Source organism: Cyprinodon tularosa, unplaced genomic scaffold (genome assembly GCF_016077235.1).
Source record: "Cyprinodon tularosa strain WSP-4 unplaced genomic scaffold, ASM1607723v1 ctg146, whole genome shotgun sequence".
In the NCBI taxonomy this organism is placed as follows: Eukaryota; Metazoa; Chordata; class Actinopteri; order Cyprinodontiformes; family Cyprinodontidae; genus Cyprinodon; species Cyprinodon tularosa.
This window is the reverse complement of record NW_024038287.1, coordinates 86,135-108,594: the sequence shown is the minus strand read 5'-3', so window position 1 is coordinate 108,594 and position 22,460 is coordinate 86,135. Positions and strand designations below refer to the sequence as shown.

At 38.2% G+C, this 22,460-nt stretch overlaps 1 protein-coding gene across 1 annotated transcript; it reads left to right on the top strand.

The window, feature by feature from the left end:
• Positions 1 to 16,245: 16,245 nt before the first annotated feature.
• On the top strand, positions 16,246 to 21,498 carry LOC119779334 (neuronal pentraxin-1-like). The gene is made up of 5 exons (XM_038278942.1): positions 16,246 to 16,754; positions 16,987 to 17,194; positions 18,080 to 18,321; positions 18,659 to 18,838; positions 20,145 to 21,498. Exons 1-5 carry the CDS (start codon positions 16,335 to 16,337, stop codon positions 20,364 to 20,366), a joined length of 1,272 nt encoding a protein of 423 aa, XP_038134870.1. The 5' UTR covers positions 16,246 to 16,334; the 3' UTR covers positions 20,367 to 21,498.
• The last annotated feature ends 962 nt before the right edge of the window (positions 21,499 to 22,460 follow it).

The window sequence follows — 22,460 nt, the reverse complement described above, 5'->3', positions numbered from 1 at the left end:
GGTCCGCGGCCCGGTGGTTGGGGACCGCTGGTTTAGAGGACCCAAATGCAGAGGCAGAGAGGCTGAGGTGATTTCTTGTAGTTTTAATGATGAAAGCAGTCAACAAAGGCAGGAATCCAACTAAAATGTAACACAGACCAGAAGCATGGGGACATCAGGGGAAAACACACACAAGGAGCCATGGAGAGACGAGGTAAGCAGAGAACAGTGACGACAGTACCAGCAACAACATGGAAACAACAAGGAGTGACAGCAGAGGGCCAGTATATATGGCTGACCGAGACAAAGGCAGGGCTAACGAGCTGACAAGGAGCAGGTGTGAGAGGAGACGAGGGAGCCAAGGGGAAAGGAACACACACACAAGACGGCAACAGTAGAAAACAACAGAAAACCCTGAGAACTAACATAAATCTAGAAACTACAACAAAATAGGAATTTAACCAATAAAACTAGGAAACATGGAGCAAAGTAAAGGACAACAGAACCAAAACCATGACACTAACAGGAATAAACACTATTCCTGAACAGTCGTCTGTTTGCGTCGTCTGTTTGCATTTGTGCAGTGTATCAAAATCAAGCCAAAATGGACATACTTCTGAAGTTAACAACATTTTTATGCCACATTAAAGCATGCAGGAAAATTAGCATAATAAGATCCCATAGCACATATATAGAGCTGTGCACTTGGTAAAAGCATTAAAACTATACTGTACTATACTGTAGACTTGTTAAATGTCTTGAATTTAGATATAGCTTTCCTATGCAGACTGTACAAAAAAAATTTTCTGCTGAAAGCTGGCAATAATTTGGTGATAGAAAACAAGGAGTAAAAACGGTAACCAGGTGGTTTAAACATAAACATAAATGGGTCATAGATGTTACAAAATGAATAACTTATGTTTGCTTTGGTTGTTAACAGCTCCTTTACTGCTTTTATCTTGTTTTTAGCTTTACTTGCTTTCATTTTCCTCCTCTTTCACTTTTTTATTCATGTAAAGCACTTTGAATTATCTTTATACCAAATTTTACAACACAAATAAACTTGCCTTTTTAAGTCAAATATGGGAGGCTGGAGCATTGTCCCAATTGGAGCCTGAACCTCTTAAAGGAAACAAAAAACCTATGAATGATGACTGCCAGCTACCAGAACACAGTAAGAAAAGTAATTATGACCTATTATATATATTACTTCATATAATTATGTATTTTTTGCATTCTAATATAATCACAATTTAGTACAATCTTTGTTGAGATTTCAAAATGTTCTAATTTGTTACATTTTAACCACCAAAGGCTTCCTCTTCTAAACTAATCAGTTCAATAGAGACATTATTCCAGTATCTTTTACAACCTCTGGCATGATATATTGGTAGAGAAACAATACTCCAGCCCGATTCTTCCAATCAGGTGGCCATAAAGTTTTTAGGAGTGTCTGCATAGATTTCTGTTTCATTAAAATAGATAAAAGTGAAAGACATTTTTCTCTATCTCTTTGATCACTTCATCCCCTGAAGTGTTTATGGCGTGAAAGGTATCAAATTGGTGCAAAACACCTGTAAACTCCTCCCATCTGTTTGATATGTTGGGTTTGTTTGCATCTGAATGTATTTACTACTATCTCCTTTGTAAGTCTAGTGCTAAAAAAGTAAGTAAAATCTTGACTTTATGTATCCATCTTTTCTCGCTTGACCTTCAGTAACACAGTGGGGCTGGGGCTTATCACCAATTTAGAGAAGCCAATTAATCTCACAGTCATGTTTATGGGCTGTGGGAGGAAGCCAGAGTATCCGGAGAGGACTCATGGATGCTCGAGGAGAACATGCAAACTCTATGCAGAAAGAACGTAAGCAAGGATTTAAAAAAAAAAAAAAAAAAATTTTAAGTATTGTTGAAATAGCTATTTGTCCTTGAGGACCGAATATAGTAAGAAAACAAACAAAAGCAAACTGGACTAATGGTAAGCTAATGAAATGACTGGTGTGATGGTTTGCCAGCCACAGTATGGAGTTACTGTATATGATAATAATGAGATGTTGTTAAAGAGAGAAAACTAGTTATACATAAAGAAATGTCTGGCAAAAGTTACAATAAGGTGGGATATATATTATAACAACTGTCTGAAGTTGATTTTATAATCATACACATAAATTCTTCTGGAAAAAAATATAAACTGGTTTTTCAAGTAGAGCTTTGACTCCACAAGGCATATTACAAAATAAATTAATTATTTTCTACATATAAGCAAGTACTAAAAAATAACTAGACATGTGTGGGATTAAGATATGAGCTTTTAAGTCCAAATATGACATCAGGGCTCGTCAAAAAAAAAGAACAGAGAAAAGAACCCGGGCATCTTTATTATGCATGGGTAGCTTATCACTAGTCTCTTTGGTGTATTTATGTCACTGAGATTACTGAGCAGTGTTTCAACAGGATGCATAATTTAGATCTTAAACAAATTTTACCAGCATTAGTCTGCAGAAAAAAAAATTGGTCTGGTTTGTTGTAGAAAAAAATAGACTGAATGTTGCTGCCACACATACATAAAACAGATCATTTTATTTCCAAAAACACACATAAAACATCTGCCAGACTCACAAGCATAACAGAGATAATGAGCAAATTAATAATTCTTATTCTTAATAAACATTAAAGTTTTATATTTCTTAATATTCATTGTTTTTATTTGCATAAAAAAACTGGAATCTGTAAAAAAATCTTTTTCAACCTGTTTCTTTTCTCAGTAACCTGAGATCAGTTTAACTCTGCTTAAAATCTAATCTTCTTTTAAATAGAGAAACCCCTCCATGGATGCAGAAGAGGTGCCGTAGAGAACTAGTATTTTACAAGTAGACACGTTGGCTTCTTGTAATTAAGAGGGGATATGCCAAGAGTACTACCTACTTCCACTCCATTGCTTTACAGGGTTTCATCTTCTCAGTGTTATTGACTCCTAAAACACACCTGCTCCCACAGAGCAGTGACTGAGCTCAAGCCACTAAACACCAAGTGCTGTAACTTTATTTTAATGCCACAAAACTCTGTGGAAACCGTTGCTCAATTAGGGTGCACTAAATAACTAATGTGGAGGCATTTATGTTTATGTGTGGATGATGCCGCAGCACACTTAAAGGTTGGATATAAGACTGTGAGTGTCATGATGGGCTTCAGAGATCTGACCCACATGCAGATAACCACTCAGAGACAAAGGGAATAAGTTAACTGGTTTATTGCAGAGGTTACAAGCTCAGAGAGAGAGATAGGTTGAACAGGTTTTTTTCAGAGGAGGATCCAGCGATCAGGTGAACCGGAACCGGAAACTCTAGGGGGGAAATGACAAGGATGAGTTCAAGGGCCGTAGGGAAAATGATCAAGGTTGATGAATGGTTCAGTAACGACTCACATTCGAGGGGTTCTTGGAAGATCCTTGGGTCCAGTTTATGGGGGTATTGTCCAGAGTACAGACAGGCAGAGGGTCCAGAGCAGAGATGGCAAAAGTACTCACTCTCCGTACTTGAGTAAAAGTACAGATACTTGTGTTAAAAAATACTCTGGTAAAAGTGGAAGTACTGATTAAACTTCTTTACTCAAGTAAAAGTAACAAAGTACAGGCTTGTAAATTTACTTAAAGTATAAAAGTAAAAGTAGAAACCACTTTTTTCATGCCGTTGCCTACATTTTAAATGGATGTCTGCCAATAGGACTAGATCTCCGTTGTGTTCATTTTCAATCATCTCGTCGTCCATGCTACTATGCTAACGCCACCGCCACCAAGCTGCAACGATTTGCCGTCAATGAATACAGCAGAATCTGTCGATTCATCTTGTAGTGGTGCGTCAAATGCAACGTAGATTCCCATCCAATTAGATTGAATTTGGTATTGATGACGTGAAAAATAATAACGGTAACTCCATTGAAATGATTCAAAACTAAAGTAACGAGCCAATTTTTTAAAATGTAAGGAGTAGAAAGTACAGATATTTGTGTAAAAATGTAAGGAGTAGAAGTAAAAAGTCGCCATAAAAATAAGTAGTAAAGTAAAGTAAAAATATCAGAAAAATCTACTTGAGTACAGTAACGAAGTATTTGTACTTCGTTACTTCCCATCTCTGGTCCAGAGGAGCAACGGAGCGGACTGTCACAGGTTTTTCCAGTGGTGGGCTTGAACGGATCAGGTGAAGGTTTCCCCTTGCTCAGAGAGACACGAATATTTCCTTCCAAGAGGGTAGAAGGACCAAGCTTATCCAGCGGATCAGGAGGGTTATCCAACCAGAGAACACAAAGGAGAAAAAGACAAACTTGGACTCAGAGAGCCAAAGGCACAATGGTTAGGCTCAGCTAATCTCAGTTTGGCTAGAGTACCCAATACTGGCAAACACTCTGGCGTCGAGGTGGTGACAGTCCGCTGCTCAAATACTCCTCTGGTGATGACCCAATGAGCCGCAGGTGTGGAAGGAAAACCGGAAACAACCCTCCAGGCCAAAACGGGGAAGGGGCACCATCTACAGGTGGAAGGAGAAACTAAAAGAAAAACAAAAAACAAACCAGACAAACAGAACCCTAACAGTGAGAGTTTCAGAGTCACATATTGAAAAGAACAATTGAAAACATTGAGGGAAATACAATGTTTTTACACAGTTTCACTTCTATACAGTATATTTAAAGCAACATATAGAAGTTGACATATGCTTAACTTCAACATAAATGTCACAAGATTTTCAAACTTGTTTTCAGGGTACAAAGCTTATTTTGTTTCAGAGTTCATTATCAGAAACAAAACGACCAAGAACTTGTTTTACTTTTTTTTTTCTCTCGTTTTTTGGATGTCTAGAGGATCATTGAGATGTGAGCCTGACATTGGTAATTGGTAAGAGGCGTTTTTGCCATTGGATTTCTCTCTTGGATAACATATCTGTCCAAATCCCCTTCTTAATGTTACAAGAAAGAAAGTAGTTTTGGAAGATACTCTTAGGAAGAGTAGTGTTTTTTCAATGTTTTCTACGTTTTTGCTAATGGTATGGATTACTGGAGTCCCAAAGCCATAGAATTACCTTTATCAATCCCTCTCCAGACTAATAGATGTTAAACCGTATTAATGTTATGATATGTTCTTGAACTGACTTGTATTTAAAGGATAATGCATTGCTTTTTAAAATATTTTAGATGGCTTAATATACTCAGACAGTTCTAGTCAGGGGACATCTTGATCCTTCAGTTGTGGATAGGAAACCAAGCTTACCAATAACATGGTTGCTGCATTTAAGCCATGATAGAAAACAGGTGATACTATACTTTACTTTTTTGCTTTTTATTTTTATTTTTTATACAAGACTGCCTTGATTTGGTTATCATTTTTTCCTCCTCCTATTTCCTCATGTTACTTCGTACTATAGTTGATACCACACATTTTAAAGATCTTATACTTAAGATAAGGGTATTAAGTTAAAGTGTAGACATCTGTAAAGAGACAAATACATTTTCCATAACAGCATACAGAGCCTAACGTCTGTAAACTGCCCCTTTGAGGAAGTTATTTATCACATCAATACTCCAGATGACTGTATCTCAGCAACCTTTTTTGATTTGGAAAAAAGCAAAAGCAAACATAAACTCTGATAAGAACAAAGGTCAATTATAGATTGATGCTAGGATCCTATTGGTGCTACAATAAGTTTGTGATTTCTCTGCAACAGAGCTCCAATCCCGACCACACATTAAAGATCGCTTGATTTACTTCCTTGATTCTGTGGTCTCAGTCTTTATCTAAATAAAGCCATTTAAAAGAACCCTACTTTTTTTGAAATGCAGAAGTCAGATATTGCAACCTGCTAAAGGACGTTTAAACAAATTGTGTTGGTGTGTGTACGTTTAATTTTGACCCAGGTTGAATTAGAGTAGATCTATCATAACCCCTATTGTTGATGATAGACTTTGGCACTTTTCTAAAGAAGCCACCCTTTGCCTTTCATGCCCAAAAAATCTTATTACTAAAGAAATGTGTAGATAGTCAGGAGCAATATTGCTGAGTGACCTGGTAATCAGATTGCTCTGCTCTCCTATCTTCATTTTAAAGCCTCCCTCTGCTCTTTAAACTGGCTTTGATAGAAAATGCTGCTTTGAGGCTGTTTTTGATGGTTCAGTAAGAAAAAAAAAAAGAAGCTTAGAGCTTCATTCCAGCAAGAAAGTGCTTGTATTTACTTATCATGATTTCTCTAATCTGTGTGACATATTTATTTATTGTGGTACTATTTATGGGTATCACTTCCTCAGTTCAACTTTGGTTACTTGCCTTCTCTAACAGCCATATCCTGGTTCTAGCCAACGACTTACTCTAATCTCCCGATCTTGAATATCTCTGTCAGCTCTTGGTCACATCATCCAGTCAATCCTACCAGTATCGTTTCCTTGTGTTCTGCTTGTGATGTAGTGTTTTGAATTTGTAAGAAAATAAAAAAAAGAAATTCAAGCACCTTAAATACTTCTGCAGGTCTCTGCCCTATGTACTCACTTAATACATCAGACTCACATATATCATCTGAATAATAAAACCCCAGTTGCCAGGCAACACAACCAAGTTTAAGCCTAATTTGAACCACTGTAATCAAAAAATGTTGTTGTTATCTATTGCTTTAATGACACAATATGTTGTGGCCTTCCATGTTCCAAAACCATAAATTTCCTGAGGACCGTTGGTGGCGACAGGTGGTGATTCATATACACACTTCTGACTTGGAAAAATATATATTGTTTATTTCAATTATTTAAAAAAAAACAAAAAAAAAAACAGGACAAATAATAACTAAAAGTATCTTAAAGCTTTAATAAAAACGGAAAGTTAACTTAATCTGCTGTTACAGCCTTCAAAATCTGATCAAAAGTGCTCAGAAAAATATTTTTACCACCTCCTGTCCTCACACCAGATATATGAGCAACATCCAAAAAGCCATCTTCCCTGCCGTGTGTTCCTCATCTTCTAAATGAATGGACAGGTCTAAAATTTACCAAAGTAATCACAACAATTCCAAATATAAAAATTTTATTTAAATTATAAATATATTCAAACTGACTTAAATATATTCTGTCTACAAAATAAAACTAAACAGAAATCTAAAAGAAACTTGTGATTTACAGAATTTTTACATGAATGGCCACGACACAATAAACGCTAAACATAAATAACACCAGATTAAACAAATGCATATTATTTACAAATACGGGATTGCTGGTTGCTGTTTCCTTTCTTTGCCTGCAACCGATGATGAAATACAATCACAAACATTAACAGTACTTCAACTCACAGTCATCAGTAGAATTTTTTCTTCTAAAACCATCTAGATAGGGGATAGATTTAACATTTTAGGGTGTCTAAATGGATCTGATGTATTAGGGCGATAAATTAACCAGAATAAAGCAAAATGACATGCCATGCAAGTACATGCATGCCCGATGGTGGTACATAAATACAAAACAAATGTTTTACAAACAAAAAAAAATCCATAAATTGTTGCTATTCTTTTGTTCAGTCCTACTGAGTCCTCTCTCAGTAACAGCTGCAAGTGTACATCTCTGAACAAATCCTTCTTGAACTAGCTCACTGTAAAAAATCTAAATCTAAATAAGTAATTTTTTTTATCAAAATAAGTGCATTTGTTCTTGAATTGAGAAGGTAAAATATACATTGTGCCAATGGAACAAGACAATTTACATTTAAGATAAGAATATGCAAATGCATTGTCTTATTACAAGAGCATTTTATCTAAATATCTTATTTTAATGGAATGAGTAAAAATACTCATTCCATTGGCAAATCATCTCATTTACCTTCTCAGATTAAGGGTAAATACACTTAATTTAACAAATTTTTTACTAATTTCTAGATCGTTTTTCCAGTGCTCAAACTCAGTTATCAGATATTCTGGTTTGCAACTTTTTGGAGGGATTTGGCTGGATTTTGATCTCAGTGGTTCTGAGAGTTCCAAGCTTTGGTAGGAAGTTTGGTGTTGTTCTCAAGGCTTTTACAGCCGCTAACAGGTTTCATTTTCCTGTTTCCCATCCACAGCATGATGCTGCCATCCCCATGTTTTATCCATTGGACATTGTGCTCAGAAGGTGTTTCCACCAAACACTTGGGTTTCCCAGATATTCTTCTTTTACATGATTGCATGGTTCATCACATACCTTAGCAACAGAGCTCCTCTAGAGGGACCATTCTTTGTTCCTGTTCTAATTAATTATATCTGGTTTTCAAAGTGAACAAAAAGAGAGACACATACCTTGAATTGTAAAGGTTAAACTGTAGAAAAAAAAAGAAGAAGAAATAAATCAATGTGTGATTTTCCTTCTACCTTGCAATTATGATCTACTCCTGTTGTTATGTGAAATTCAACTAAAGTTTGTGTTTGTAATTAAAAAATTAAGTTGAAAAATAATACATTTGCAACGTTTGGGGATTATGCTCAGCCGTTCTCCTAAAGCTACCATAAAGCATTTTCTTGACATATTAATATTGTCATTATAATAAAGCCCTTGGACCCATAACACATGGGTCTCAAAGTCTATTAAACAGGAATCACATTAAATTCTTGTTCCAGTTTCATTTTCTTTTATTGGCTTTGAACCTGTGGAGAGTTAGACTTTATGAGTAAAGAGTTGCTTTTGGAGGAAGTCCAAAACAAGCAGCTTGAAGAATTGTGCTGTCTTTCCAAAAGTGTCATTGCCCAAGCTTTGGAGAATTATGATGCGATTAGCTAAACGGCTTGTGGAATGCATAATACTGCTGTCACTTTAGGATTCTAATGAGAGGCCATACATTACTGCCGGACTTTCTGCTGGACATCAATTAAACTTTATTCCAGTCTATGAGATCACTGTGCATTGATGCTGAAGCAAAATGTTTAAGCCTGAATCCTTCCTTGCTGTGAGTCATGAGTCAAACAGGCATGAAAGGGGAAATAAGAACTCAAAGAGAGGAACCTGCTTATGAAGCTTGCTTATTTTTGTGTATGTGTGTGTAACTGCCTGTTATGTTCCCGTACATCCCTGGTGAGAATTCCTGCAGAGCAGCAGATTATTCCCCAGCTCAGGACTCTCCACAGCCTCCCCCTCCATCACCCTATGTGTTGAAATATTGGAATGAAGACATCATGGCTCCACCAGTAGCATCTTTCTTGTAAGGCAGCATGTTCTGATTCTCAGCAGTCAGAGGTGAAAAAGGTAAAGCTTGCTCTGTGGAACCTGGAAGGAGCAAACACAACAGGAAAGCTGATAGATTTAGAGAATGAAAAGCAAACACACTCCTTTCGAATTGTAAAACAAGATTTTTCTCAAACACAAGTAGATTTTTTTTAAATAGCTAAATAGTGAACCTTAGTTGACTGTTTTACTGCAAAGCATCCGAGAGACTCTAGAGGACAGGGCCACATGGTGAACAGTCACTGGCGTCTCCGCTATCACACTTTGTGGATAAATAAGCAAAAATAAGCTTTTCTGTGCCAGTGAGTGAAATGGATCTTATCAGTATCTGCCATTAGAGAGGAGGTTTTATTATAAAGCTTTGCATTATTCAGTGAGCTCGAGAGACTGATCATTATGGATTTCAGCCCTTTTCCATACTTGTTCCCCTGGAGTCTGGCCTGAACTGCTGGCTGATGCACTCATATGCAAAATCTGACCTTGTGCTCTGCAGGGAAGAGCAGGTCAACAGTAAAGCTTATCCCAAACTCCAAACATTGCAGAGTGTGCTCATGAAAATGACTGCAAAACATCAAGAGCCATTGGCATGCTCTTCTGTCTTTGTGACAGCTTTGGAAAGCTGAATTGTTTGGCTCGTAGTTTATGCAGCAGTTTTTCTGGGTGCTGCAGCAAAGTAGTGAGATCCACGTGATGATAACGACAAGAAACATGTTGAGCATATGGTGCTGCAGCTCAACTTTATTGCCTGGGATAAGAGATGAATATTGAATAGAGCTACAGAGCTTGGAAAAATTTGTGTCCATAAAAAATTCCTCTGGTTTCTTGTCAAACTGCAATGTTAGAGATCGTCAATATTGGATGAGCAATAACTATGAGGAGCTATGTGCTGGACCGACAATGCAGACAGCCAGGCTAGGAGAAAGGAGCAAAGTTTATGTTTTGGTTCACTGGCAGACAGGGAAGGAAGGCGTCTCTAGAAGCAAGGGCAGTTTGAGGTGGAAGGCAAGCTCTCTGCAGCAGCTGTAGAAGAGGGAGGTGGGTGGTGTGGCTTAGTAGCTGGAGACTGATTTGGAGCTGGATCCTGGGTAGACAGAGCACAAGTAGGATTAATATTTACAATTTCAAAAGCTGAAGTAATTATTTCCACAAGGTAGAGAAGTTGGCAAATCTATCAACTAACTGGTGACCATCAGGCAGTGAGCACACAGGAAACCAGGCTTTAAATACTGCTCCAGATGAAGGTCAGTCTCAGCTGTGTGCAGCCAGCTCCTCCCAAGCCACACCTATCAGAGAGAGAGAGCATGACCTACACTGCACACAAACAGGCTCAGACACCAAAATAACCTCACACACCAGTTTTGTAATGCTTATTTTGTTTATTAATTTAAGAAAACTGTGAAACATGGAAGGGTTAAAAGTACTTACATCCCATAACTGGCTGCAGCATCTTTGGTGTTGTCATTCCAAAAAACGGGTATGATACTTTAACATCACTCAGAACGATTTTTTAGCCACTTGGATTTTATTTAGCCAATTTGGAGTGTTTCTGTAATCTAACTGTCTGTTTAAGCTCATGCTGCAAGGTGGTAACCTGATGGAAATCCAGACTTGCAGACTTTCAGACAGACCTTTATTTCATACATCCATTGAAACGTAGACTTGCATGTGTGCTCTACGTCACTATCCTGCTGCAGAATCTGAAGAAATTCTCAAGACTGGACATCACCTTTCAAGACATTCTGTTAGAGAGCAGATATCATTTTTCCATCAATCAAAGTAAGACATTCAGACCTTGAAGCAGCAGAGGATTCCCAGATCATCACCCTACCACCTGAGAGAAAGACTGAAGGTGTTATGTTCTTTTTCTGAACTGCCTCGTAAATTTTACTCTATTATGTAAAACTTAAACACCTTTAAAAAAATCTGACCTCTGTAGGAAATAACTCCTCACTCAGCCATGCACAGAATATTTGACCAAAGTCTTGAAGCCTTTGAGTCGTGTTGGCCGTTAGGGGTTCTGGCCTTAGTGGTTCTTTGTCCAATGTCTTCTACATGTTAATGAAACAGATATCCTAAATGAGTATGTGAGGCCTGCAAGGCTGAGATGTTTTCCGGAGTTATCTTCCGACCGCCTCAACGTGGCTCTCTCTGTTGTTCTCAGGAGTCAAAGCTTTAAAAGGAGCCTCATAGCCAGACCCATAAATGTAAATCTTCTACTTAGTTATCTGAAAGACTCATTTGAAAACAGGTTTTTCTATCTTTCATAATCTAAAACACTTAGGTGAGGAATAACACACCTAAGATCCGATTTCCTGTCAGTTCTGATATGTTCAAGGCTCTATGCGGCTACTGCTGCGTCTTGTCAGCCGACCGGTTGGTATCCATCTCGTTCTTTGGGCGCATACTGAGCTATAAACCAGGTTAGTGACTCACACTTTCAGATTATCCTCTGTCAGGTTTTCGTGGTCATTAACCTGTTTCCCTCTCTGCAGAGTTTCCTGCCTCAGACACCCTGCTGCTGCACATCCGTCAGTGTTTTAATAAACCCTTTTTGAAGTTATCCCACTGTCTTTCTTGCCTGCATACTGCATCCCTCTGTTCTGAGTCATGACAAAAAAACAATCATTTATCTAAGTCCTGCAATCACTGCTGATCCTCCAGTGTTACATTTCCTGCTTGATAATTGTTTTGCACTTGCATTAATACAGCTTATTTCTATAGCTAATTAGTGAGTCACAAATCATCTGGATTAACAAATTGTGTTTATCCTGACTGTCACTTTACATTATTCATCAAATAATCTGTACTGAGGATGAAAGTACCCTGTTTAAACATCATCATTTTATATTTCAAATGTATCAAAACCTCCAAAATAGCAAAGGATGCCTAACAAAGTGTAAGAGGGATCATTAGGGCTATCATATTTTATTTTTCATATTTGTGTACAAGACTTTGTGGTTGTATCCTTCAATTGTCTCATTCTAATACTGCAACTTAAAGATCTTTAAAAGGTGGATTTATCTTTATCTTATCTTATCTCTCTCTCTCTCTCTCTCTCTCTCTCTCTCTCTATATATATATATATATATATATATATATATATATATATATATATATATATATATATATATATATATATATATATATATATATATATATATATATATATATATATATATATATATTATATTATTTATTAGATTATGGTCTACAGCTATTAAAAATAATGTTAAACACAGATATGTTATATGTTCTTTACACAATACTCTTTATTGGCACCATCTACGTACAAGGAGGTTGAGCTGGTAGATGTCATTGTTCAAGAAGCTGGTTGTGCATAAAGTTCTGTGTTTTTGCTTATTAATGGAAGTTAAGTGGTAGGGAAATGTCTGGTCAAGAAGATGCAGAGCTCTTTCAGGTTTTTTTTTTTTTTTTCTGGTGTGGACTGTAGCTTCAGTTGGAGCTCTAAAAGCAGTCTTACATAGAGTTATCAAGTTGAGCTTCAAACCTTATGGTCCTTGTGTTAAACCTTGTGTGAACAGGACAAGTCAGAAGCTTATAGTATGGGCTATGGAGATAAGGTAAGGGTGGTTGGTCCATGGTCCAAAGTCCTCTTTTCACATGGGTGTAATCTTTGCATTTCCTTAAACAGGTTTCTGAAACTGGGAGGAAGAGAGATGCACAGAATCCAAGTTACTGCTGGTCCAGTATTGTCTTTGGTCATGTGGTGGCCATGTCATCTGCTCTTATTGGATCTCTGTGTTATATCAGTTCCAAAGTCAAAGCAGCAGAGAAAAAGAAGCTCTAACTATGTAATGAGTGAAAGAAATCCATGGACATGCCTTCCAGAATCATCCTGTTAGTAATTACTTGGAATTAACTTTCACTTTGAGAAAAAAAAAATTTCTGAGATGTTCTTGTACATTGGTCAACCTGTCTGGTCTGAATTTGAGATCTCTGCGGATAGTTAAATGCTGCTAACGCATGTTAAACATTGGATCTGCCTGATTAAATCCATTGAAAACTACTCGTTTCTTGGTAAACAAGCCTAACATTACTTCTGTAGCTGCTTATAGCATTACCCCATGATTTGTAGCTCTTCTTATAAGGAGTCCCAATGGCAAATAAAAATCCCTCTGGCCTAAATGTGAAGAGATAAGGTGTATCTGTTACATGCCTGTCCTGCGATTCACCAATTAGACTCTGTCATTAACCATTTGTTACAGCCACAGTTCCCTGCCTTCAGCGTGGCAACTCGCTGATTAGAAACTTGTTGGATCGATGATTAAACAAATTACAGCAAACTGCAAGGCTCCTTTTCATCCCACATACAGAACTCTGCAAAATGCTGCCTTAAATGCTACAGCAAAGGGAAAGAACACAGAAATGTTGGCGAGAAAATAGACACACTTTTGCAGTGCTCTTTTGGCTGTTTTAGGCAGAGCTCGGACACAGACAGGGATGGGGAAGTGATTAGACTCTGAGCGAGGCGGTCAGAGCTCCTCAGCTGTCTGCAAACCTGTGATTTTTCTATTAAGACTATTCTATGTGAAAGCTGGTGCAGAGGTTGAGCCCTGTGGATAAGAACAATTTTAGCTCCTGCAATCAGGGGTAAATGTAAGCTGGTGAGTGTAGATAATGTGAGATTACTGATTAGTGTCCTCTCTGAGCTGCTGTACTGTATACAAATGACAGGCTTGTCATTTTAAAGCTATGCTGTATAAATTAGCTCTGGTTAAAATAAAAAGTGATAACCAGCAACAAGATTATATGTTTTGCAGGTTTCTTTTTGTTTGCTTTCTGTGAGCACCATTTAGAAAAGGAAACGGTAGCACTGACAGATTCTCCTATTAAACTTGCTTTATTAGTCTGGGACTTCTTTGAAGAGTATAGTCTTAATGGCTCATAACAAAATGTTCTTGTTTGTTGTATAATATTTAAGGCCACTCGGATATCTTCAATCTGAACTATTATTAATAACTTCTTCTCATTCAAAACCAGATAAACTTTATTTACATGCAGAATTGTATTATTTCACAATATCTATTAAAAAGTTATGCTGTTTTTTTATGAATTAGTTTTTTTTTGTCTTGCTTTTTAAAAGCAACTTTTTAATTATTAAAAGTCAGGGGTTGTTTTCTAGTTCTGCTACTTTTCTTACTGGATATTTTATTTTTTGTACTTAAACTTGTCTTGGATAGTACAGATGATGAAAATTACATACAGGCTTCACAGTCAAACCTTTTAGGAGTAACTGTATTTTCCTCAACAATGTTAGTCATGAAACAGATTTTTTTTTAATCTCTTGATGTTGCCCCTATGACACCCTCGCCCAAATAACACAAAGCTCTGCTATTCATCTTTTATACTAAAGCTGTGGAAATAGTTTTAAAAACCATTCCTGGTGTATCTTTAAAGGGTTTCATATTTTACATTTTTTTTTGTATTGCAATGTCCTATATTTCAAGAAAAAAAACGTTTTGAATTATCATGCAAAATATTGTTTTTGTTAAAAATCTTTAGCTCTTCTCTCATTTTTATGGCCACACCACTGCTTTTTTCAGTGGACAGGAGAAATAAAAAGGATATTTGATCAAATAAGTCATATACAGTAGAAAGTGTGGAGGGAATAATTGCTTCTGAATTCAACCTGTTTTTTTTCCTCCCAAAGTTTTCCCTCTTACCCTTCCATATCCATCAGTGGTGATTTGCCTTCCCAGTATGATATCCGCTGAAGTGTTGTGCTCCTTCCTCTGCTGGGTAGGCTATCTTATTTATTAATGCCAGACCCGCGGGACATGGTTAGGCTACATAAGAGTCTGTTTAATTATTTGGATACGTTTTCCTTTCCTTTCAGCGCCTCCGCTGTTGTAGTGGTGGGAATTAACATGACTCCCTTTCAGGTTGTGGGATCAGAAATGCTGATAGAACTGATAGAGGCGGGGCAAAGAAATAGTGGTGTTAATCTAGTTTAATGATTTATTTTTAAGAAACGGGAGGATTCTGTTGAACTATAATATGTTTGATAGATATAAAAGTTTTCTTTTCTTTTTTGTTGTGTAGATAATCATGAAGCTCATGCAGCTATGGAGAAATATAGTGGAGTTAGGAAGTCTGCTGCTGGAATGGGCTGCTCTCATGGTTTACACAGAGAGTCGGTCAGTTTAAGGTGGACCAAAAGAACCTGAAGAAAAGTGAGGGAAAATTGAAATGCGCTACATTTGTGTATTTTTGGATTAAGAAGCTTTATATCTTAATAATCTGATAATGTAACGTTTACTCATAAATTTACTATAAATATAATTTAGCTGAAGCTGACTACAAACCCTGAGATTTTTGTAAGTATAACAATTTGATAATTGGTAAAGAAACAAAAAAAATACAAATTAATAACAAAACAGCGGCAAATTACCACCATGTTACATACGTTCCTGCGGTGTTTTTTAAATCAAGAAAACTTATCTATATAGTTCAGTTCTACTAGTTTGTTTCTAAAGTAAAATTTAATCACAAAACTTTCTTGACACTTAACTGTCTAAGTGACTACGATTTCACAATAGAAGAAAGAAAGAAATTTAGAAAGAAAGAAATTTAGAAAGAAAGAAGGAAAAAAGGAAAGAAAGAAAGAGAAAATCGGAAAAATAACAATAAATAATAAATAACAAAGGAGCAGCTTACCGAAACATTTACTATCTCATATTGTGAGTAGGCTAAGTATTACTTATGAAATGGGCTGTAAGTGGTGGCCATTTCCTATTCTATAAGTCCCAAGTGGGGGAGCAATAGAGTTCACATTTTTCTTTGAAATTGAAAGCAAAAGGTGAAAAAATGTTCAATCCACTTGATTCGGGCTTAGATTTATTAAGGAGTCCTGTTTTATCCGTTTCTCTTCTCTTATGCGCGCCTTCTATGCGCATGAACACAGCGAGTGCGACCTTAAGTAGGGGGGTGGGGTGGGGTGGGGTGGGGGGACTCAGTAGGTGTTGCAGGACCCGCTGCCTCCCCTCAGTGATGCGGTGGATCTGCGCTCCTTCCTGTCCCCTATATAAAGCGCGCACAGCAGCAGAGCCGCACAGTTTTCAGTGGACAGCTCCGTGGTGCTGAAACCTTTCTCTCGTCAGTTTTCACAAAGGAGCAGGACCATGGAAGGATTTTCATGGAAACTTTTCTTCATCTCCTGCCTGTTTGCTGCAGAGGGCTCCGCACAGGACTTTGGACAGACGCAGTTCATTTGCACGTCAGTTCCCAAAGATGTGGACTTGTGCACCGCGGCCATGCAGAACAGCGGGCCGGCGGAAGACCTGAAAACCACAATCATTCAGCTGCGGGAGACCGTGCTGCAGCAGAAGGAGACCATCGTGAACCAAAAGGAGACTATCAAGGATCTAAAGTCCAAGCTGAGCCGCTGCGAAAGCCAGAGTCTCCCGGCTGCAGCGGGACCCGGTGGGAGACGGCCAGGGGCCAAGAACACCATGGGGGATGTATCCCGGGGCACCGCAGACACTCTGGCGCAACTGGGACAGACTTTACAGACGCTCAAACAGAGACTGGAGAACCTGGAGGTAGGCTGAAAAGAGAGAGGCTCACCGCTCCGAAGTTCATTTAAACGAGCACCTCGCTTTGAAATCTGTGTTTTATTTAACCAAGAAGTATTGTCTCTGAATAACTTGTGGTTAGTCATCTGCATTTATTAACTTCAGATTTATATAAAGAACACTTTCACAGGAATCCGAACAAGGTGGGTTTCTCCTCTTTGTCTTTATCTCAATATCTGTCTCCCTCTGTCAAATGCAGCAGTACAGTCGAGGAAATAACAGCGCGCAGACGAACAGCCTGAAGGATCTGCTGCAGAACAAGATAGATGACATGGAGAAGCAGGTTCTGTCCCGGGTCAACACGTTGGAGGAAAACAAACCGGGACAGAGGAACGAGACCGACGCAAGGAACAGAGTGGAGTCCACCCTGACCTCTCTGCACCACAGGATCTCAGACCTGGAGAAAGGTGCGTCTGGATTAACATTACGCGCAAGGACCTCTGCCTTAATCGACGTTTCTTTCGCGCATTTGTTGGCAAATATAAAGCTAGATCAAATGCAGTTTAGTGATATTGATAATGAATCATCGTGCAAGAGGATTCCTAAACTATTTAGGAAAAAAGGTGAGGTAAAACCATTTAATTTTTAACAAGAATCAGGAAGCATTGCATTGCCAAAAGCAAAAAACTGAAAAAAATAATGCAACCGGTTTTGGAATTTGCTTAGTCCCATTTAGTTATTTTAACACAATTGTTTTATGTCCTACCCTTCTAACATAAAAACAATTGTGTTAAAGTAACTATGATGAAGTAATTGCCACTAAATATGATGAAGTAATTGCCAATAAGGGTTGCGTTATTTTTTTCAGGATTGTACATGCCAAGGGAATCTTTGCTGCAGAGGTCAAATGTAGTGAAAGAAGTTTGAAGTGTGCGCTTTGAACTGGCGCATTCTGGAGCACAGGGTCTTTTCAGGATTTCAACACGTGAATACGCCTGCTTTAAATGTAAATGAGAGCATGAGGGAGGAGACAGGGGCATCCTCTACATCAGCAAAAATCTCAAAAGTAGAAAGAAGCCAGAATGTTATTATGCAAATGTAAAACGCCCTGTCTGATTTCTTTGCTGCAGGGAAATTCAGTTAACCTGTAACGCTGTTTTCTTTCTTTCTATATCATATAAGTAAATATTACAATAGATAAATTATACATAATTATGGTCAATATATGATTTATATTAATATCCTCTTTCTTACATATGTTTTAACTGCAACAACATAAATATTATTGTTCTATGTTAGGGATTATAGGTCGCAATAAGGTCAAACTAAACCATTGCCTCTTTAACCTGCAGGCAAAGAGACCAGGCCAGCAGACAGCTTCCAGCTTACCTTCCCTTTGAGAACCAACTACATGTATGCCAAAGCCAAGAGGAGTCTTCCTGAAATGTACTCTTTCAGTGTGTGTCTGTGGATAAAGTCCAACGCCTCACCTGGGGTGGGAACGCCCTTTTCCTACGCAGTTCCGGGCCAAGCTAATGAACTTGTGCTGATTGAGTGGGGGAACAACCCCATGGAGTTCCTCATCAATGACAAGGTGGGTTTTAATGTCAGAATCATTCAATGTTCATATTATTCGACTGGTTAGATTGGCTACATATTAGTTATTAGAGATCTGAAAGATGGAAAAAGACTTTATTACTCTTTTATAATACTTGGATGAGTCAGAGTGGGGAGACTGGAGAAAGGATAAAAACAGGTGATGAATTGTTCAATAGAGGCAATTTTTTCTTTAAAAGATGAGACATGAAAGAGGAAGTGATTCAGCAGAAGGAAGAGAGGCTGTTGAGCATTCACGCTATTGTATACCCAGAGCAGGATATTATTACAAGGATGAAAAGTCGGTGCACTCAGGAGATATCTTCTCTCTTCAGGTTGCAAAGCTGCCGTTCCTCATCAATGATGGAAAATGGCATCATCTCTGCATCACGTGGACCACTCGTGACGGGATGTGGGAGGCCTTCCAGGATGGAGTGAAGCGGGGTAGTGGGGAGAATCTGGCACCATATCACCCCATCAAACCAGATGGAGTGCTTGTTCTGGGACAAGAGCAGGTGAATACTTTATTTTTTTATGGATATTTTTTTTAATCAGTGATTGCAATCGCTGCAATTCCCCCAGACACAGCTTTTGGAAACTGCTTCCGAAACAATTCACCTGTTTAATTTTGCCAACAGATTAGAAATGGAGATAGTCAGAATATAAGACCAAGCGGATTCTTAGGATGTGTCCTTTAGCTGACTAACTACTGTGTTTATTTAAGATTGTTTTGTCTGCTAAGACTAAATTGGAAACTAGAAACACAGCTGACGGCTTGCTTTCATTCAGAGGATTTCTGCACAGCATGATGCAATAAAGACTTAAATTAGCGAGCAGAAAATTAGTATTGAACTTTGGTGAAAGTTAATTTCTTCTGATTTTAATGGTCACTTTCCTGTAATGGTTTCCAAATAAATGTGTTTAGGAGCCAATTGGGCTCAATTTAATGCCACTGTTTGGAAAAAGTATTGCAAAGTAGCATGAAAAGACAAAAATTTTTATAAATAACTGTGGTGCAAGCCAAAAGAGTTGCTAAATACTCCTGGATAGGCGTGAAAACGCCTTCAAAAAAACCGAGCATAAGTCTGGTGTGCTTCCAATTGTCTTCCAATTTAAGGCTGTTTAGTGGTTGCCATGACTTGGATGACTGAGAATCTACACAGGCAATTATAAATGAGCATCTTAAAAATGTGTGATGCTGTTTTATTAACCTCCTTTAATTTGATACCCCCCCCAAAAAAAAAGAAAGAGAAAAAGAGACAACCTGTTTTTTTGGAGAAATGTTTGATATTAATAGATGAAGGACCTCAGGGGGTGGCAAACCTCATCTTTTTTCTGAGATGCTCTATTGGGTTCAGGTCTGGACTTTCACTGGTCCAATTATAGCACAGGAAAATCTTGATCTTTGCCAATGTGCTGTAGTTCTGCCTTCTCTGGTGAGGTTTTGCTGGAAAGTGAAACTTAACCTCAGTGTCAACTCTTATACCAACATCCTTCATGTTCTTTCTAGCTTCTCATCATCTCTTACTAGCTTCCCTTCTGCCATGTCCCCTACACTATTTGCTCATTTTGGAAGGTTTGAAGAGAATTGGTTGGGTTAAAATGTATTTAGTGATGTCAGAGTAAAGGGGTCTCAACATAAATACTGTCATATTTATATTTAAATTTGTGAACGACTTGGAAAACTGTATCTCATAAATGCAGTTTTGGAAGTTTGAAGTTGGTTGTTGTAATACGACAAAATGTTAAACAGATGGGATCACTTTGGTATGTTTTGTAATATAGTTTCATATCCTGACAATTTCTCATCTTGCTCCACAGGACACACTGGGAGGAGGCTTTGATGCGACACAAGCTTACGTCGGTGAACTGGCACACTTAAACATCTGGAACAGGAAACTCTCAGTCAATGAAATCTCCTATTTGGCAACCTGCAACAGCAAAGCACCTACCGGTAACGTCTTCTCCTGGACAGAGAGCAACATTGAAATATTTGGCGGAGCTACTAAATGGACCTTCGAGCCATGCGGCTCAATCAACTGAGCCGTATCTCTTGGTTTTCAGAAAAAAATGCCTCCATGTATTTCTGAGCTTTTGTCTTTTCCGTCCTCATTTGACCTTTGTTTAGAGTGTTATTGGTAAGCTTAAATCTGGGATTTATGTCACTCTTTGGTATTCCTGTGCACAAACAACAGCTCTCAACTTGAGGAGGGGCGAAAAAAAAAAAGAAAAAAAGAAAATCTCATTCCTCTCGGAGGCATCTGTGAGAAAATATTGGTATCTGCTGTTTTAATTTTCTTATTTTTTCGGATGTTCAGTTTAAAGCACTTCATTCGGGCTTATTTTCGTCTTGGACTGGCAGCTGGCAATCTGCGCCTCATGTTTTGACGATTTACAATCCAAGTGAGGAATTAAATAACCGATCCCATCAGCCTCTTCCCTTCCTTGTTACCTTGGAAAGCGGGAGATTATGCTGTCCGTCCAATCTCTGTCAGGGTTTGGCGCTGTGATGTCTGATGCGGTACAGCTCCTGATGACCCCAAGACTCCTCCTGGGCCCTCCGTTGCTTTACAAAGCCCAACGTCCCCTGCCCCACCCCACCCTACCCCACCCTCCGGAAATTGCACTGTGACTGATAAAGAGGACAATGCAAAGGATGAAGGACATTGCACAAAGTCAGACTGCGGTTAAAAGTCAATTTGGAATCATTGTTCTGAGTTTTTATTTTATTTATTTTGCTGTAAGAATGTCGTTAACTCGCCAACATTGCTACAAAGCCTGGGTGCCTTGGGCTGGTATGAATATTCAGCACATTTGGTATGTTTTCAGTTGCAGATTCAGTGTTTCCTAGTTTTGCGTTTTTCCCTCATTTATTGATTTTTTTTTTTGCTGGGTTAAGTTTCTTATTCTTCTCTCTTGTTGGTAAATGTGATTTAATTACAGTTTGTTATCTGACATGATGTGTTTTGGCAGGTGTTTGTACTACTCTGTATTAGGAATGTTACAGTGTCTGTATAGTAACAGCATGACTGACAGAGTGCTGTGAAAGCATTGTTGAAATCTGCTTTACTATCCTCTCTGGGTCTGGGTTTTTTACTGTATTGTTATATGCTCCAAGCATGGCAAAACTGACAGATGAAGAATTTAATTTTTGTAATAAAATTGTGATACCAAATGACATAAAGTATCTCTGGCTTTATGTGCTTCAAAGAGAAACAGGGGCATTTCCTCCATATCAGGCAGTAAAGAGGGAGAGGTGGTCTGTCCAGAGGTAGAGAGGGATTTACAGATGCATATTAGTGCAGTGGCGCGTCTTGTAAAGGTTGATGCTGCTATAAAGCATGAGTCCTGCACTTGAGTCATGGAGGCAGCTGGACAAAAAAAAAAGTACCTTAATCATATCAGTCATCAATTTTGGAAGTGGCAGCCTAGTGGGGGAGTGGTGTTCTACTGGTTAGGGCATAGAGCTTGGAATCCTGAGGTTCTGAGTTCGAGCCCCAATCCCACAGACTGCCGCTCTGGGTCCCTGAGCAAAGAACTTTTACCCCCACACTGCTCCCAGGGTACCCGACGATGGCAGCCCACTGCTACCCAAGAGGATGGGTTAAATGCAGAGGTAAATTTCTCCAATGTGAGATATATAAAGTTTAGTTATTATCAAGTGAGTGCAGTCAAAACTACACCTGCAGGTGCCAAAGTTCACCTTACTTGCTAAGTTTTACCTCACACGACTTTTTGCTAAACTAGCGTATTTAAAAGCTAGCTTGCAATTTTTTAAAGTGCCTTAAAAATATTTATACACTTTCAGTTTTAGGATCCAATTATTTTTCCTTTTTTTCTTTTCTGTATTAAAGTAACACAAAATAGTTGAGAATTTTGAAGTGTAAGGAAACACAATTTTCTTATTTGTTTTAAGGAAAATTGGAGAATGCAGCAGGCAGATGTATTGAAAGAACACGTGGAGGTATTTTTCAGATATGTCTATGGTTGCATTGCACTTATAGAAAACATTTATCTATTATTCTCTATAGATTAACTCAAGACTAGTGAGGCTGGGTGGACAGCATCGGGTTGGACATCTTTTTTAAGCGCTAGCAGATTCCCATTGGGATTTAGGTCTAAATTTTAAGCCGGCTT